Here is a 19,432-nt window from a genome sequence, read left to right as displayed (position 1 = left end):
TTCCCAAAACACTCAGCACAATTCTTTTCATTTTGCGAATGTCTGTTATTGTGAGTCTTCGAGGTAATCAGTATTGCATTTGGCTACGAGATAAAATGTTCATTCATTCATTCATTCATTCATCTAATGAAACCTTATAAAGTACACCCTACACGCTGGGGAATATGAGGTGATGGGAACAGAGATTCACAAAAGGCTGTTGAATTAATGCATCAAGATGAACCAAGCCCTAAATGTGTCCTTTGGTAGGAGAGGGATGAATGCAGAAATAGATCAGATCAGCGCCTGCCCTCAGGAACTGTACATACACCTACAACATAGGGAGAGAGGTGTGTGCACATACAACAAGTTGAAGGGAACAGGGGGTTTGGATTTTGTCCCCGGCATCAAGGTGTGAGAGGCACCCTTGCGAAGGTCCTGCCTGGCAGTGGCGCCTTGATGACTGGGCGGCCCTCGGGGACGCTGGGCAGGGCTGGGTGGGTCGTGTCAGGATGCTCAGCCCGCCTCTTTTCTGGGAAGCTGATCTCAAGTGGAGGCCCTTCCTGTGCTGATGACAGCCACCTGATGTCTTTCCCCAGCTATGTGGCCAACGACATGGAAGAGGACAACCAGGCCCCCAAACAGGCCATCTTTTCGTTCCTCTATGGAAAGAACCGCTCCCAGCGTCCCTTGTTCCACAAACTGCGTCTCCAGTTCATCCGTTCCATGGGCTGGAACGCTAGGGTCACTCGGGAAGAGTGCGAGCAGGTGGGTGGGCTGTGGCGGTCTGGGGGAGGGGCAGGGCCGGAGAGGAGGTGGGGATCATGGGGGATTCGGTCTGGGACTTGGGGACGGACGACAAAGAACCGGACGCGGGGCACGGGGAGGCAGCGTCATCCTCATTTCCAGGGGCTGTTTGTCTTTCCAGATCCAGGCTTTTGATCCAGAGCTCTGGGTGTGGGGAAGAGATCGCGCCCTCTTGCCCTAGAGGTCCCAGGACCACGCAGGCCTGAGGTCATCGGCCTGCGCAAAGGTAGGTCTGCGTCCGCAAAGGTGCGGGCGGAATGAACGCGTTGCTTACTGAGGAAATCGGAGGAATCCCACTGCTGGACCCACATCACCTCTCACGCTGTGAAGGGGGCCAGCCGGGCACACAGCCACACGCCGACTCAGCGCCCAGCCGCGGCCTCACAGCCACACACACACACCAGCACCGTGGGGCCCGTGGGCGCCAGACCTCGGGGAAACCAGTCTGTCACAGACGCATGGGTCTCACTGAAGTCATTTCACCCAAAGCAATTGGGTCCAAATAACAGCTTTGATGAGATGGTGATTTTTTTCCATATACGGTGTTTCGAGTTTCTCTTTTTAATTCATTTTTGGCCTTACATCCCTCAGGGATATGGGTTCTAGGATTTACCTACCACAAAGTAAATGTCTACAAACAGGACATTAGATGGAACAGCCTACACGTTCAATAAGAAAAGACCAATTATGACTAGCTTTATTTTCATCCAAATTTACTTTCCAATTGCTTACGGCCAGATCACCTGTGACTCTTTATTTCCCCTGACTCACCGCTTCTGGACCAATGATTCCTCTTGTACAATTCACCTTTTCCCCCTCAACTTTATGGTCAAGACGGTTTATCAGAACGAGTGAAGGTTAAGGAATGCCATCTTCAGCATGGCTTATTACAATGGACACATTAGAGTTCTAGATGTGGGCAGAGGATTGAGCAAACATTTGGTTGAAATCTTGCAAACTAGCTGCCTTAGTCCGTTCGACCTGCCCTAACAAGATACTACAGACTGCGTGGCTTATAAACAACAGACCACAGTCTCTTTTACGAGGGCAATAATCTCATTCATGAGGGCTCTACCCCATGACCTAATAACCTCCCAAAGACCTCCACCCTCCTAATACCAGCCCCTTAGCGGTTAAGATTTTAAGATTTCAACATAAGAATTTGGGGGGACACAAACATTCAGCCCATAACACTAACCAAGTTTAGGACTGACTATTATTTAAACATTAGGATCCAGGGACTTCCCTGGTGGCTCAGTGGTTAAGAATCCGCCTGCCAACGCAGGGCACACGGGTTCGAGCCCCCGTCCAGGAAGACCCCGCATGCCGCGGAGCAACTAAGCCCGTGCGCCACAACTACTGAGCCTGCGCTCTAGAGCCCGCGAGCCACAACTACTGAGCCTGCGCTCTAGAGCCCACGAGCCACAACTACTGAGCCTGCGCTCTAGAGCCCGCGCGCCACAACTACTGAGCCTGCGCTCTAGAGCCCGCGAGCCACAACTACTGAGCCTGCGCTCTAGAGCCCGCGAGCCACAACTACTGAGCCTGCGCTCTAGAGCCCGCGAGCCACAACTACTGAGCCTGCGCTCTAGAGCCCGCGAGCCACAACTACTGAGCCTGCGCTCTAGAGCCCGCGAGCCACAACTACTGAGCCTGCGCTCTAGAGCCCGCGAGCCACAACTACTGAGCCTGCGCTCTAGAGCCCGCGAGCCACAACTACTGAGCCTGCGCTCTAGAGCCCGCGAGCCACAACTACTGAGCCTGCGCTCTAGAGCCCGCGAGCCACAACTACTGAGCCTGCGCTCTAGAGCCCGCGAGCCACAACTACTGAGCCTGCGCTCTAGAGCCCGCGCGCCACAACTACTGAGCCTGCGCTCTAGAGCCCGCGAGCCACAACTACTGAGCCTGCGCTCTAGAGCCCGCGCGCCACAACTACTGAGCCTGCGCTCTAGAGCCCGCGAGCCACAACTACTGAGCCTGCGCTCTAGAGCCCGCGAGCCACAACTAATGAGCCTGCGCTCTAGAGCCCGCGAGCCACAACTACTGAGCCTGCGCTCTAGAGCCCGCGAGCCACAACTACTGAGCCTGCGCTCTAGAGCCCGCGAGCCACAACTACTGAGCCTGCGCTCTAGAGCCCGCGAGCCACAACTACTGAGCCTGCGCTCTAGAGCCCGCGAGCCACAACTACTGAGCCTGCGCTCTAGAGCCCGCGCGCCACAACTACTGAGCCTGCGCTCTAGAGCCCGCGAGCCACAACTACTGAGCCTGTGCTCTAGAGCCCGCAAGCCACAACTACTGAGCCTGTGCGCGCCTAGAGCCCGTGCTCCGCCACAAGAGACGCGTCATGAGAAGCAACGGAGAGTGGTCCTCGCTCACCACAACTAGAGAAAGCCCACGCGCAGCAACAAAGACCCAATGCAGCCAAAAATAAAATAAAGAAAATAAGTCAATTAAAAATGAATAATAAACTAGACATTAGGATCCAGGATTAGCATTAGGGAACAGGCAGCAGGTCTCCTGGTCCACGATGCTGACCGGTCAGTGATGTCTGTAGTGTGGTTCCAAGTTCAGAATTTAAGTGGTGCCAAAGGACCAAGGTGAGTTAAGACTAAAGCAGCATTCTCCAAAGGCCAGCTCCCTGAGCAGAATCACCTGGAGTCTTGGCTATAAAGCAGATGACTGGGCCTGGCCTTAGGTGTATTCAGTCGTTTTTGCAGTCAGGCTCACCAAACTCCAAGAATCGCACTTGAAAACAATGAATGGTTCAGGATTGGGGCTCCGAATGGAGAATTTGAGATAAAACTGCAATCATAAATGAGTCTCAATTCTGGTGAGAACTAAGAATGTGAAAACCTTTGTATCTGGACAGTTGCCACTTTGAAATCTGACGTCCTTGCTCCTTCTCTTACTTCCAGATCACAGAGCCCAGGAGAGATGAGGATGTTGCACAGGAGGTCAATCCACACGCTGACGACAGCCGTGAGGAAGGGAGGGAGAAGCCTCTTGTGCAGATGATCGGGAAGAACCCAGCGTCTTCCAGAACGAGCTCAAGAGAGTTTTCGTGTCACACTCCTGGGAGCGGGGCATGCTTCTAGGAGTCTGTGGCAGGACAATAAGAAATCAGGGTTCTGTCACGTTCCATCCCTTTGGAAGGCACCACCCCAATTTTCAGATCATTTCATTCAAATCTCCCCTGGGATGAACACTGGAGGTCCCATTTTTTACACACTTCTTTGCCCCAGTCTAGAAGCATTTGAAGGTGGCGTGTACGGGGCTCAGAACAGGAGGGAATAACTTTAAAATATATAATTAGAGCCACACGGTCATGACTGATGACTTAACTTTCACTGGCTTATTTTGAAAATGTCACCTATAAAATTATTGTATTTTTATATTTTATATTTATAGATGTATTTTAAATAGTTTTGAAATAGTCTTCATTGTGAAACATCTTATTCCCACCAAGTTTTGTGATGAGTATTACAGCTGTTGTATATTTACACCTATATACAATTTTATTCACATTTTCAAGAGAGATTTTTGGTTTTATCTATTACATAATACACATTTTATCTATTACATAATATTTCCATTCTACTTATAGCTAGGTGGGTATTTCCTCCCAATTCTTGTAAGCATAAATTTGTACATTGTTAGTTCTCATTACTGAATTGTGGGAATTCAGTCGTAAGTTTTTAACTTGTCTCAACAAGTTCGTATGTTATTTTAGATTATCAAAGAGTACCGTGCAATGCAGCTTTTGGGGAAATATAATAAAGATGAAAGTCTTCTCACAGTCATGATGTGTGTGGTCATTACCAGCGTGCTTCGCCTGTTTGCTGCCCGACGAGGTGTGGCTTAATGGCGTTGTGATTATCCAACCACATTTCTTAACTCTGAAAAATAATCCTGAATTATTTTTCATGGAGGAAAAACTGCAGAAGATGAGGCAGATCTTGCATCATTCAGGACTCCAATACTGAGAGACAAGTGTTGGGTAAAAGGAAACACGGCTTTACTGAGGAAGCCGGCAGCCCAGGGGGGAAGGTGGACTCGTCCCAAAGAACCTACTCTCCCCTCCTGAGGTTTTGCTTGAGGACTATATAGGGAAAAGAGAAAGGGGCTGCATGTTGAAGACAGGGTTACAGGGTGCGTGATCAGCTCACGGACATTCTTCTGATTGGTCGGTGGTGAGGTAGCGGGGACTCAACATCATCAGCCTTCTGCTTCCAACGGGTCTGGGGTCTGCGTGCTTGTGGGCAGCATGCAGTTAACTTCTTCCACCTGCTGGGGGTTTCAGTCTCTGCAAAACAGCTCCAAGGACGTGGCTCAGAATATTACCCGATAGCCCTTGAGGAGCAACTAAAGGCCCTGGACTTCGTTTAACGGCTAAAGTATGATCATTTTGTCTTTCCTGTTTTTTCGACCATGCCACGCAGCTTGTGGGATCTTAGTTCCCTGACCAGGGATCAAACACAGGCCTCTAGCAGTGGACGTGCACAGTCCTAACCCCTGAAATGCCAGGGAATTCCTGACAGTACACTTTAAAGAGAAAAAAACCAGACCAAAAGGAACACACTTTTAAGGAAGCTTAACTTTCTCAGAAACGCAGAAATTTTGTTGTGCAGTTATTTTCTTTCTTTTTTTTTTTTAATACATTTATTTATTTATTTATTTATTTATTTATTTATTTATTTTTCTCTGCGTTGGGTCTTCGCTGTTGCACGTGGGCTCTCTCTAGTTGCGGTGAGCGGGGGCTTCTCTTCATTGTGGTGCGTCGGCTGCTCAATGCGGTGGCTTCTCTTGTTGCCGAGCATGGGCTCTAGGCACGTGGGTTCCAGTAGTTGTGGCTCGCGGGCTCTAGAGGATTTTTTATTGTTTACTTTTTGCAAGTATTCATCAAATGCGTATTACTTGAATGAATGACAAATCATTTCTTCCAGCAATCCTCAAACTGCTTAAAACTATGACAATATTTAGCGTTTCAAATTTCATATGACCTCACTCTCTCCGTGTTCTAGTTTCTAAAAGCATGTGGGATCTTCCCGGACCAGGGCTCGAACCCGTGTGCCTTGTGCTGGCAGGCGGATTCTTAACCGCTGCACCACCAGGGAAGTCCCTGTGCATTTATTTTCAAGAAAATAAGGCGGCCGGATGAATTCACAACTAGGGGCAGAAAGCTCTTCCTGTGAGATACAGAATCTCTGCTGTTTAGGCAGATTTAGAGAACAACTTTTCCAACCACTTATTAAGGAGACCAATACTCCACGAAAAATTATATCATTTTTACAGAGAGAAAACCAAACTCCAGCTTTGCATCAATATAATATTTGATACTTAAGAGAACCATAAGCTCTTTTTTGAAAATCTCTGCAATAAACATCAAAACTGAGCCACCTTCGGCTGAGACCAATACAATTCCCTTTCCACCAATCTCCTACAACTTTCTAGATTCATTCAGGTGGTGTCCTTCACTATCCTCTTTCTGGTGCTGGAACAATCAGTCATTTTACTTTAGGACCAAACTATTTTTGTTCCTGTTAATAAACAAAACTACATCTCATCATCTTGCATACAAAGTTGTACCTCTCGGTTGCTGGAACCAAGCAGGACCCTGCAGGGCCCTTCCGTGTCCCCTGCCTCTTGCTTGTAAAACAGCTGCAGTCTCCCAGGCCTCCCCTGAGTCACAAAACAACAGGTTCAAGCAGTTCACGATTAGGACAACAGCAGTCACAGAATCTTTAGGTCCTCCCCAAGGACATAAGTAACAGTGTCAGAGACACATTCCTAACTTGTTTGGCAGATACTAAAACCGCTACAAGAGGAGAGAGCTAACTGTATGATGACCAGACTGGAGCTATGACATAAGCTGCTCCATCTTGAGCAGACCTGAACCAATGGCTTACACAATTCCAGGAACTGGCCTCAAGGAAATGGGAACAAACCAACACTGGACTTGAAGATTAACTGTGCCGGAAACAATCAACATGACACTGACCACACCACTGCATGACCAATGTCAAGATGATGGTCAGAGCTGACTGTGCTACTCTGCATGTAGCCCCCACCTGCACAGCCCAGAGACTTCCCGTCTTTTCCCTGTAAACCCCTTTTCCCTCTAACTGGCAACTGGGAGATGCTTTGGGGGACACTAGTCCACCATCTTCCCACGTTGCCAGCTTCCTGAATAAAGCATCTTTCTTCTTCCACCAACCCTTGTCTCTGGAACATTGACTTCTGAGCGATGAGCAGCTGCACCTGAGTTCTGTTCCAGCCGATAACATTACTATTGCTCAAGCCTCATTCATATTATATTCATAACAACTTTGAACCAAAGTTACTTCCATTGCACAAAGAAAACTAGGAGTGAATAACTGACAACTGCCCATCACACACCAGCACTGTAGGCTAGCAGAGCTCATGAACACACGTAACACAACATTACGAAGCCACAAACATCCCTTACACAACTTCTCCAAGTGCCAGAGACAAACACATTCATTAACACACCCACAGATATAGCCTCTAGGTAACAAATAAAAATATGCAGCAAGAGCATAGAACTTGAGATTATGCTTAGTGATCAACGTTTCAGGTTTCTGTCTTGCTTAGAAATGACCTCGGTATCCAATGATTAGCCAGTCAGTAACACAATTTAGTATCAGTTCAAGGGTTTACGTAAACTAAAGATCTTGGAATGTATCGACAAGCTGACACAGTACAAAACATAGTTACTGTTGACATAAAGTTTGTCAGAAGAATCATTAAATGTGGCTAAACACAAATTTACATTTTTCATAACCTTAAATATTAAGTAGAAGTAATGTTAGCTTATTTGATGGGTACACCTATATAAATTTAGGAAGAACACACCCAAGTAGAATTGTTTTCAATGTATGCCTAATAATGATAAATAAGATAGGAGTAACTTTGTATTAAACCAAAACTATTAAACTAGCTTCATTTGCCAAAGATTTACCTAAATTATGTAAACTTGAAGTCTTTGAATTTCTGAGTTGATTTTTTTGTTTGTTTGTGTTTTTGACTGCACCGAGAGGCTTGCTGGATCTTAGTTCCCTGACCAGGGACTGAACCCGGGCCCTGGCAGTGAAAGCACCGAGTCCTAACCACTGCACTGCCAGGGAATTCCCTGACTTGATTTCCGTAAGAATACTTTTCTAGCACATTTAAAGTATCAGAAGTTCAAATTCCTTTCTCTCTGAGAATTTTAGGGATACATAATTTTTATAAGCACATTTGTATCTTTGTAAGCCAATCAGGACAGAAACCCTTGAATTTAAGAGACTCTACAATCTACTTTAATAGATCCAGAAGCAGAAAAACATTACATACTCACACTGTCAGAGGTAAAGGCCTTTCTGAATTACAGACACACAGACATACAGAGAAATGGAACTTTTACCTTCAGTTCTAAAGTCTTAGACATCGGTCAGGAATAAACACTCACCAGTCTAGAGATTAAAGAGCCGTTCTCCTCCCATTGGGCAAGAGATTCTTAACTGATCTGAGCTTGTCAAAGTAGACAAATAGACGAACAGAAAAGACTAAGAAAAGACTATCAAACCAGATCCTCTGCCACCTCTCACCTAACTGAGATTAGCTCTGTAGAAACTTAATCGCTTTGGAGAGACCATCAAAAGTCTTCAAACGACAGAGCCAAACTCAGAATCACTGCTGCTACAAATAGGGAAGCACTTAGCTGTAATCTGAAAACAAAGCAAAACACAAAAGTAATAGAAGGGGAAACTAAAGAAACGGAAAGTGAGCCAAGTTCAATGGCTGCTTGGGTGGGTTCACCCCTGGGAGAGGAGAAAAGATGTACCTGGGCTTCACCGGCTCAGGAAACACACCACTTGTTGCTGGGCTTTTACAGCTTTATTTACGTATAACTGATATACAAAATCCAGCCCAGGTTTAATTTGTATAACTTGATGAGTTTGGACATATGCACACACCTGTGATACCATCACCACCATCACGGTAATATACTCATCACTTCCAAAAGACTCCTTCTATCCCTTTGTGTCTCTGTATGTGTGTTAGGAATACTTAACACAGCACCAGGTACATGAAAAGGTGCTCAACGTCACTAATCATCCGGGAAATGCAAATCAAAATCATCATGAGATATTACCTCACATCTGCTGGAATGGCTACAATTTTTTCTTTCCTTTTAAACATAGAGTTGTCAAGGTTGTAGAGAAATCGTAACCCTTGCATATTGTAGGCAGGAATATAACATCGTGCAGGCACTGTGGAAAACAGTATGGAGTTTTCTCAAAATCTTTTAAATAAAAATTCCATATGATCCAGCAATCCCACTTCTGGGTATACAGGCCCAGCTCAGAGACATTGCAGCTTCAGTTCCAGAACACTGCAATGAAGCAAATACCGCCATAACGCAAGTCACATGAATTTTTTGGTGTACCCGTGCATGAGAAACTTACGTTTACACTATTCTGTAGTCTGTTAAGTGTGCGATAGCCTTGTGTCTAAAAAAACAACGTACATACCTTTATTGAAATAGACTTTAGGGAAGAGAAATATACATCAATGGAACAGGATAGGAAGCCCAGAGATAAACCCACGCACATATGGTCACCTTATCTTTGATGAAGGAGGCAAGAATATACAGTGGAGAAAAGACAGCCTCTTCAATAAGCGGGGCTGGGAAAACTGGACAGCTACCTGTCAAAGAATGAAATGAGAACACTACCTAACACCATAACACAAAAATAAACTCAAAATGGATTAAAGACCTAAATGTAAGGCCCGACACTAGAAAATTCTTAGAGGAAAACATAGGCAGAACACTCTATCACATAAATCACAGCAAGATCCTTTTTGACCCATCTCTTAGAAAAATGGAAATAAAAACAAAAATAAACAAATGGGAGCTAAGGAAACTTAAAAGCTTTTGCACAGCAAAGGAAACCATAAACAAGACAAAAAAACAACCCTCAGAGTGGGAGAAAATATTTGTAAACGAAGCAACTGACAAAGGATTCATCTCCAAAATATACAAGCGGCTCACGCAGCTCAATATCAAAAAAACAAACAACTCAATCCAAAAATGGACACAAGACCTCAATGGACATTTCTCCAAAGAAGATATAAGATTGCCAACAAACACGTGAAAAGGATGCTCAACAACACTAATCATTAGAGAAATGCAAATCAAAACTACAATGAGGTTATCACCTCACACCACTCAGAATGGCCATCCTCAAAAAATCTACAAACAATAAATGCTGGAGAGGGTGTGGAGAAAAAGGAACCCTCCTCCTGCACTGTTGCTGGGAACGTACATTGATACAGCCACTATGGAGAACAGTATGGAGGTTCCTTAAAAAACTAAAAATAGAACTACCATACGACCCAGCAATCCCGCTACTGGGCATATACCCTGAGAAAACCATAATTCAAAAAGAGTCATGTACCAAAATGTTCATTGCAGCTCCATTTACAATAGCCAGGACATGGAAGCAACCTAAGTGTCCATCATCGGATGAATGGATAAAGAAGATGTGGCACATATATACAATGGAATATTACTCAGCCATAAAAAGAAATGAAATGGAGGTATTTGTCGTGAGGTGGATGGAGTTAGAGTCTGTCATACAGAGTGCAGTAAGTCAGAAAGAGAAAAACAAATACAGTATGCTAACACATATATATGGAATCTAAGGGGAAAAAAAAAAGGTCATGAAGAACCTAGTGGCAAGACGGGAATAAAGACACAGACCTACTAGAGAATGGACTTGAGGATATGGGGAGGGGGTGGGGTGAGATGTGACAGAGTAAGAGAGTGTCATGGACATATATACACTACCAAATGTAAAATAGATAGCTAGTGGGAAGCAGCCGCATAGCACAGGGAGATCAGCTCGGTGCTTTGTGACCACCTAGAGGGGTGGGATGGGGAGGGTGGGAGGGAGGGAGATGCAAGAGGGAAGAGAAATGGGAACATATTGTATATGTATAACTGATTCACTTTGTTATAAAGCAGAAGCTAACACACTATTGTAAGGCAATTATACTTCAATAAAGATGTTTAAAAAAAAAAAACAACTGGAAGCTATTATAAACAAATATATATATTATATATATATCATATTTTATATGTACAATATATATATTGTATTTTATATGTACGATATATATATTTTATATGTACGATATATATTGTATTTTATATGTATGATATATATATCGTATATCTATTTAAATAGATGCAAATATATGTAAATAATAATTTTTAATTTAAAAAGTATATGTGATGTACACACAGGTCCTGACAAAGTTCCCGATACATAGTAGTTATCCATGTAAGTGTTTGGTGAATGAGTTTGGTCTCCTATCCTTCCATTCTGTCTCTTTGTCACACTAGAATGACAATTCATTGAAGGGAAAGACTTTATGTCCCATTAATCTTTGTATTTCCTAATATCTAATGCCTTCTAGCATATCACAGGCATGTAATAAATCCTTGTTGAATAAATACAACCATTAATCATTAAAAAAAAAAAAATCTACAAACAATAAATGCTGGAGAGGGTGTGGAGAAAAGGGAACCCTCCTCCTGCACTGTTGCTGGGAACGTACATTGATACAGCCACTACGGAGAACAGTATGGAGGTTCCTTAAAAAACTAAAAATAGAACTACCATACGACCCAGCAATCCCACTACTGGGCATATACCCTGAGAAAACCATAATTCAAAAAGAGTCATGTACCAAAATGTTCATTGCAGCTCTATTTACAATAGCCAGGACATGGAAGCAACCTAAGTGTCCATCATTGGATGAATGGATAAAGAAGATGTGGCACATATATACAATGGAATATTACTCAGCCATAAAAAGAAATGAAATGGAGGTATTTGTCGTGAGGTGGATGGAGTTAGAGTCTGTCATACAGAGTGAAGTAAGTCAGAAAGAGAAAAACAAATACAGTATGCTAACACATATATATGGAATCTAAGGGAAAAAAAAAAAAGGTCATGAAGAACCTAGTGGCAAGACGGGAATAAAGACACAGACCTACTAGAGAATGGACTTGAGGATATGGGGAGGGGGAGGGGTGAGATGTGACAGGGTGAGAGAGTGGCATGGACATATATACACTACCAAATGTAAAATAGATAGCTAGTGGGAAGCAGCCGCATAGCACAGGGAGATCAGCTCGGTGCTCTGTGACCACCTAGAGGGGTGGGATAGGGAGGGTGGGAGGAAGGGAGATGCAAGAGGAAAGAGATATGGGAACATATGTATATGTATAACTGATTCACTTTGTTATAAAGCAGAAACTAACACACCATTGTAAAGCAATTATACTCCAATAAAGATGTTTAAAAAAAAAAAAAATTTTGGTAAGTAGACTAGAATTTCTTAATTGGAATCGAGGGGCAGGCTTTGGACAATCCACGGACTTTGTGAAATCCAAAGGTGCCCTTTTTTGTTGTTTTGTGTTTGTTTGTAGACCCCCTTTGAAGGGTGCGTGAGCACCTGTACTTCTCTCTGATTTTAGCTTCTCAAAATGGCTCTTGGACTCAAAGGTGCCTGAGGGTGGCGGACGTGTGCTCCCCCAGTACAGAATTCTGAACACAGTGCCAGTACACATTGAGCAGAAGCGCTCTGCCAAACTGCGTGTTTTAACGTAACTTTTCAATCCAGTCAGTCAGTGCACCTGGGATCTTTTTTTACATACCTATCTCACTCTTATAAGGCTTAACCGTTGCTGCTTCCCCTAAGTTTCCTTGTCCCTCTCCCCACTCTCCCACCAGGCCGTGGAAAAGGAATGCGAGCGAGGGGGAGAGTCCAGCAGGGAGAGGACAGCGCACCTGCTGGGAAGCGGTAAAGAGGGGTCCGGACACCTTGAGGGGGGTTTTGGAGGACGGGCAGAGGTTGGGTCAGTGGCAGGAGATACCATTTACCCCTGATCTCTGGGACAAGCGCACACATAGGTCTGACAGTTACTTGTGTTTTCATTCAAACTGGCTGCCAGGTTGGAATGACCCATGATGATGTCACAGGCTTCCGACCTTCCTGATTGGAAGGACCAGACTCCGTGGCGCTCGGCAGCAGAGGTGGACAATAGCATCTCGCCAGAGCTTTTCTCCACTGCCAGTTGCCCCGCAGCTCGGAGAAGGGACGACCACTTGTGTTTTGCCCAAGTCCAGAAGAAGAGTTGGGACAAAGCAGAGTCTAGGCGTCGAGGAAGGGAAGAGTTTGGGAGAAATCATGGCCAATCGTCAACCGAGTTCCCAGGTTGAGGACCAGGACTCCCAGCCCAGCTCCTCAGGGTACCCCCTGGAGGTGACTGTCAACGAAGAAAGCCCAGGACCGTCAGGTGAGGGAGCTGGCACGAGAAGGAATTTCAGAGGCTTGACCAGTAAGGAGGAAAGGGTACAGAGGTCGGGAAGGAGCACCTGCGTCAGGTGCCTATGAAAGAAGGGAGACATTCGGAAAGCCAGGGATTGAGGGAGGAGAGGACAGGAGCTGGGGACACGGAAAACCTGGGAAGCAAGAAAGAGGGTTAGGAGATGAGATCCAAGGATGAGAGAGGGGAAGAGAGGAAACAAGGGGAGGGTTCTTTTTCTTCTTTTTTCCTAGTGGGAGAGATTATCTACCATGAGAAAGAGTTTTCAGGACAGGAAGCTGGAAAAATGACAAAATGAGTCAGGGGAGGGATAGGTAGATATGGACAGAGAAAGATGGAAAGATGACTTGGGGCAAGGTCAGAGGTCTATACGACTGAAAAGGGTAGGGGTGTTTCGGGGGGGAGGCGGAGTCGGGGTGGGGTTGGGTGGTCACCAGTGGCTGAATTCCCAAGACGAGAACGTCCTATTGTAGTCTCTTGTCTTTTCTCAGCCCCCTGGGCCGGCTGCAGCTCCCCGCCTCAGCGCCCTGGCTCTAAGAGGAAGAGGTCAGTGGCGTTCAGAGAGGAGGAGGAGGAGGGCGAGCCGGCCACTGAGGCCCAGGACACCTGGGTCGTGGAGTCGCTGAGTGGGCTCAAGATGAAGCTCAAGCGACAGCGGGTGTCTTCAGTGCTGCCTCAGCACCACGAGGTCTTCACCAGGATGCTCGGTAAGGACCAGCACCACCCACCCACCGCCCAGCACCCTCCAATCCTATACTTGAAAAACAAACAAACAGAAACTTCCAATGACTACACTTTCCCAATGGAAAAGAATTCCCTGCTACTTGGTGCACTCTCCGTCCCTGGCGGACTGTCTACGGATAAAGGACACAGGGGACACATAAATGATACAGGATTAGGTTAGACTCACAAATGATACAAGACTGGGTTAGATTTAGAAATGATACAGGATTAGGTTCGCTTGGTTTCAACTGTACCCCTGAGACTCTAGCTCTTACTGGCCTTTTGAATCTTACCGGCGTGGGACGGCGGGAGGGGGTGGGGGGCAACACAAGCCACCTTCGCCCCCTGACGTGACTGTCAATTGAGAAATTGGCTGTGAGTAACTCCATGCCCTCTGCACTGGTACGTGAATGCATGATGAAGGGGCATCACTCCCTGTCACTCGGCCCCCCTAGAAGGGGAGTCACCCCTTTTCCTCCCACAGTGAATGGTCTTCCCTCCCCTCTTCCCATCAGCTTCACCCTGGGCCACATCTTGGCATTTCCCCAGGGGGGGCGTGGTTCTCCCTCTTGGCTCTGGAATGCTCCCACGACAGCCCTGTTCCCACTGGCAAACATCTGCCCTCTTTTCACAGAGGATCCCGTCATTAGGAAATTCCTCGCCTGGGACAAAAACCTGCAAGTATCTGACAAGGTAAGTCCCCCACTGAGATGGATTCCTGCTCCAGCGCCTGTCCTGGGTGGGCACGCGGGGTGCTTTCTACACCCACGTTTCCACTCCCCTCCCAACCTGATGCCTTGTCAACACTTCCCTCCAGGGGCCTCGAGGTCCCCTCTGGGATCTGAGCCCCAGGTGTGCCCCTTTGGTGGTTGCTGCCTAAGTCCCCTCTCCTCTCAGCTCCTGGGGACTCGCCTTGGCTCCGGTTCATCAAACACCGTCCAGTGCCAGCGGCCCTAAGTCCACGCCCTCAAACCCACAGCCTCCCATCCTTGGAGCGTCGCAAACTCTGACCTTCTGTCCTCTACCCTCCCCCAAATAATCAGGCTCACCCAACACGGGGGTCTCTTCTCCAAGTGGCACCACCCATTCCTCGTCCCCTGCTCCCTTATCCCACTGTTTTTCCTCTTCCACGATGTGGAAGATGTGCCTCTTTTCTGGCAAGCTTCTCCTACGTTTTTTTCCCTCTTTCCATCAGTATCTCCTGTCGATGGTGATAGCTTATTTCAGCCGGGCCGGGCTCTTCTCCTGGCAATTCCAGAGAATCCATTTCTTTATAGCTCTGTGAGTATCTTGCTCCGTCCCCTCCATCAATATTCAACACCCTGGGAGGGCGCAGGGAGAGACCTGGGGCTCTGACCTTTCATCTATTTTTTTAAACCCCTCTGTACCGTTTACTCTGGCTGTGAAAATGACAGGATTACGGTAGAGTGGTTTCTTTTTCAAACGAAGTTATGTTTTTTATACCATTCATTGTCAAAACAAACTGCCCTAATGTCAATTAAAACACTGAACGAAACAAAGCAAAACACGAAACCTTCCTAAGAGGAGAGGAAGAAAGAACTGACACCATCCTGCCCACAAGTAAATAGACTTGAGACGTTTCCGGTTCTGATTCTCCGGTCTCGGGTCTTCCCACATCAGCACCAAGTGTGATTATCTTCCGTTTCTGCGTTCCCACGACAAATGCCACAATCGGGGCCCTTATCACATAGCGCAGACCTGGTAGAAAATGCTCCCCACTGATGTTTCTTCCACGTCTCCCAAGCCAGTCGGCTCTATCTGCCTGAATGTCCTTCCAAAACCCAGGTCTGACCGCGTCACACAATGTCATTGGCTAATTACGTGCCAAATCAAGGCCAGAGTTCTGGGTTGGAATTCAACTCTCTCTGCAGTCTCCATCACACTGTCCTGATACTTTATTCCTTTGTGTCACTGTTCCTTCCAAATACCCTGCCCTCTAAGTTCCTATTGTGCTTTTCTGTCCAGGGATCTTTCCCACACATTTACCTGAAGAAAATGACCCTATCCTTAAAGTGGGTTCAAACACCAAAACCTTCACGATGCCTGATCTCCCTAACTTCTGCATCCCGGAGGCACTTTAGTTAAAATCGTATTAGAATGTGATGCTTTGCATTACAGTCATTTCTTATCTCCCCCCTTCCCCTTCCCCAGTCCCATTAGACTAGACACAATGTGGAAGGCAGGTCTTGTCAAAATGTCAATGCATTCCCAAAACACTCAGCACAATTCTTTTCATTTTGCGAATGTCTGTTATTGTGAGTCTTCGAGGTAATCAGTATTGCATTTGGCTACGAGATAAAATGTTCATTCATTCATTCATTCATTCATCTAATGAAACCTTATAAAGTACACCCTACACGCTGGGGAATATGAGGTGATGGGAACAGAGATTCACAAAAGGCTGTTGAATTAATGCATCAAGATGAACCAAGCCCTAAATGTGTCCTTTGGTAGGAGAGGGATGAATGCAGAAATAGATCAGATCAGCGCCTGCCCTCAGGAACTGTACATACACCTACAACATAGGGAGAGAGGTGTGTGCACATACAACAAGTTGAAGGGAACAGGGGGTTTGGATTTTGTCCCCGGCATCAAGGTGTGAGAGGCACCCTTGCGAAGGTCCTGCCTGGCAGTGGCGCCTTGATGACTGGGCGGCCCTCGGGGACGCTGGGCAGGGCTGGGTGGGTCGTGTCAGGATGCTCAGCCCGCCTCTTTTCTGGGAAGCTGATCTCAAGTGGAGGCCCTTCCTGTGCTGATGACAGCCACCTGATGTCTTTCCCCAGCTATGTGGCCAACGACATGGAAGAGGACAACCAGGCCCCCAAACAGGCCATCTTTTCGTTCCTCTATGGAAAGAACCGCTCCCAGCGTCCCTTGTTCCACAAACTGCGTCTCCAGTTCATCCGTTCCATGGGCTGGAACGCTAGGGTCACTCGGGAAGAGTGCGAGCAGGTGGGTGGGCTGTGGCGGTCTGGGGGAGGGGCAGGGCCGGAGAGGAGGTGGGGATCATGGGGGATTCGGTCTGGGACTTGGGGACGGACGACAAAGAACCGGACGCGGGGCACGGGGAGGCAGCGTCATCCTCATTTCCAGGGGCTGTTTGTCTTTCCAGATCCAGGCTTTTGATCCAGAGCTCTGGGTGTGGGGAAGAGATCGCGCCCTCTTGCCCTAGAGGTCCCAGGACCACGCAGGCCTGAGGTCATCGGCCTGCGCAAAGGTAGGTCTGCGTCCGCAAAGGTGCGGGCGGAATGAACGCGTTGCTTACTGAGGAAATCGGAGGAATCCCACTGCTGGACCCACATCACCTCTCACGCTGTGAAGGGGGCCAGCCGGGCACACAGCCACACGCCGACTCAGCGCCCAGCCGCGGCCTCACAGCCACACACACACACCAGCACCGTGGGGCCCGTGGGCGCCAGACCTCGGGGAAACCAGTCTGTCACAGACGCATGGGTCTCACTGAAGTCATTTCACCCAAAGCAATTGGGTCCAAATAACAGCTTTGATGAGATGGTGATTTTTTTCCACATACGGTGTTTCGAGTTTCTCTTTTTAATTCATTTTTGGCCTTACATCCCTCAGGGATATGGGTTCTAGGATTTACCTACCACAAAGTAAATGTCTACAAACAGGACATTAGATGGAACAGCCTACACGTTCAATAAGAAAAGACCAATTATGACTAGCTTTATTTTCATCCAAATTTACTTTCCAATTGCTTACAGCCAGATCACCTGTGACTCTTTATTTCCCCTGACTCACCGCTTCTGGACCAATGATTCCTCTTGTACAAGTCACCTTTTCCCCCTCAACTTTATGGTCAAGACGGTTTATCAGAACGAGTGAAGGTTAAGGAATGCCATCTTCAGCATGGCTTATTACAATGGACACATTAGAGTTCTAGACGTGGGCAGAGGATTGAGCAAACATTTGGTTGAAATCTTGCAAACTAGCTGCCTTAGTCCGTTCGACCTGCCCTAACAAGATACTACAGACTGCGTGGCTTATAAACAACAGACCACAGTCTCTTTTACGAGGGCAATAATCTCATTCATGAGGGCTCTACCCCATGACCTAATAACCTCCCAAAGACCCCCACCCTCCTAATACCAGCCCCTTAGCGGTTAAGATTTTAAGATTTCAACATAAGAATTTGGGGGGACACAAACATTCAGCCCATAACACTAACCAAGTCTAGGACTGACTATTATTTAAACATTAGGATCCAGGGACTTCCCTGGTGGCTCAGTGGTTAAGAATCCGCCTGCCAACGCAGGGCACACGGGTTCGAGCCCCCGTCCAGGAAGACCCCGCATGCCGCGGAGCAACTAAGCCTGTGAGCCACAACTACTGAGCCTGCGCTCTAGAGCCCGCGCGCCACAACTACTGAGCCTGCGCTCTAGAGCCCACGAGCCACAACTACTGAGCCTGCGCTCTAGAGCCCACGAGCCACAACTACTGAGCCTGCGCTCTAGAGCCCACGAGCCACAACTACTGAGCCTGCGCTCTACAGCCCGCGAGCCACAACTACTGAGCCTGCGCTCTAGAGCCCGCGAGCCACAACTACTGAGCCTGCGCTCTACAGCCCGCGAGCCACAACTACTGAGCCTGCGCTCTACAGCCCGCGAGCCACAACTACTGAGCCTGCGCTCTACAGCCCGCGAGCCACAACTACTGAGCCTGCGCTCTAGAGCCCGCGAGCCACAACTACTGAGCCTGTGCTCTAGAGCCCGCAAGCCACAACTACTGAGCCTGTGCGCGCCTAGAGCCCGTGCTCCGCCACAAGAGACGCGTCATGAGAAGCAACGGAGAGTGGTCCTCGCTCACCACAACTAGAGAAAGCCCACGCGCAGCAACAAAGACCCAATGCAGCCAAAAATAAAATAAAGAAAATAAGTCAATTAAAAATGAATAATAAACTAGACATTAGGATCCAGGATTAGCATTAGGGAACAGGCAGCAGGTCTCCTGGTCCACGATGCTGACCGGTCAGTGATGTCTGTAGTGTGGTTCCAAGTTCAGAATTTAAGTGGTGCCAAAGGACCAAGGTGAGTTAAGACTAAAGCAGCATTCTCCAAAGGCCAGCTCCCTGAGCAGAATCACCTGGAGTCTTGGCTATAAAGCAGATGACTGGGCCTGGCCTTAGGTGTATTCAGTCGTTTTTGCAGTCAGGCTCACCAAACTCCAAGAATCGCACTTGAAAACAATGAATGGTTCAGGATTGGGGCTCCGAATGGAGAATTTGAGATAAAACTGCAATCATAAATGAGTCTCAATTCTGGTGAGAACTAAGAATGTGAAAACCTTTGTATCTGGACAGTTGCCACTTTGAAATCTGACGTCCTTGCTCCTTCTCTTACTTCCAGATCACAGAGCCCAGGAGAGATGAGGATGTTGCACAGGAGGTCAATCCACACGCTGACGACAGCCGTGAGGAAGGGAGGGAGAAGCCTCTTGTGCAGATGATCGGGAAGAACCCAGCGTCTTCCAGAACGAGCT

General features: G+C 47.1%; 1 protein-coding gene across 1 annotated transcript in view; it reads left to right on the top strand.

The window, feature by feature from the left end:
- LOC132349915 (uncharacterized) overlaps positions 1 to 17,134 on the top strand; it is a 60,294-nt gene extending 43,160 nt beyond the window's left edge. Inside the window, exons 23-27 of the mRNA XM_059898726.1 lie at positions 13,681 to 13,896; positions 14,547 to 14,605; positions 15,108 to 15,193; positions 16,717 to 16,885; positions 17,046 to 17,134. Coding sequence (XP_059754709.1) covers positions 13,681 to 13,896; positions 14,547 to 14,605; positions 15,108 to 15,193; positions 16,717 to 16,885; positions 17,046 to 17,105 — 590 coding nt within the window. The 3' untranslated portion in view covers positions 17,106 to 17,134. The remainder of the gene's footprint in view (positions 1 to 13,680; positions 13,897 to 14,546; positions 14,606 to 15,107; positions 15,194 to 16,716; positions 16,886 to 17,045) is intronic.
- Positions 17,135 to 19,432: the final 2,298 nt, after the last annotated feature.

The sequence above is a fragment of the Balaenoptera ricei genome, chromosome 15, assembly GCF_028023285.1.
Source record: "Balaenoptera ricei isolate mBalRic1 chromosome 15, mBalRic1.hap2, whole genome shotgun sequence".
NCBI lineage: Eukaryota > Metazoa > Chordata > Mammalia > Artiodactyla > Balaenopteridae > Balaenoptera > Balaenoptera ricei.
Note: the sequence above shows the minus strand (reverse complement) of the source record. Positions and strands in the feature narration are given on the sequence as shown.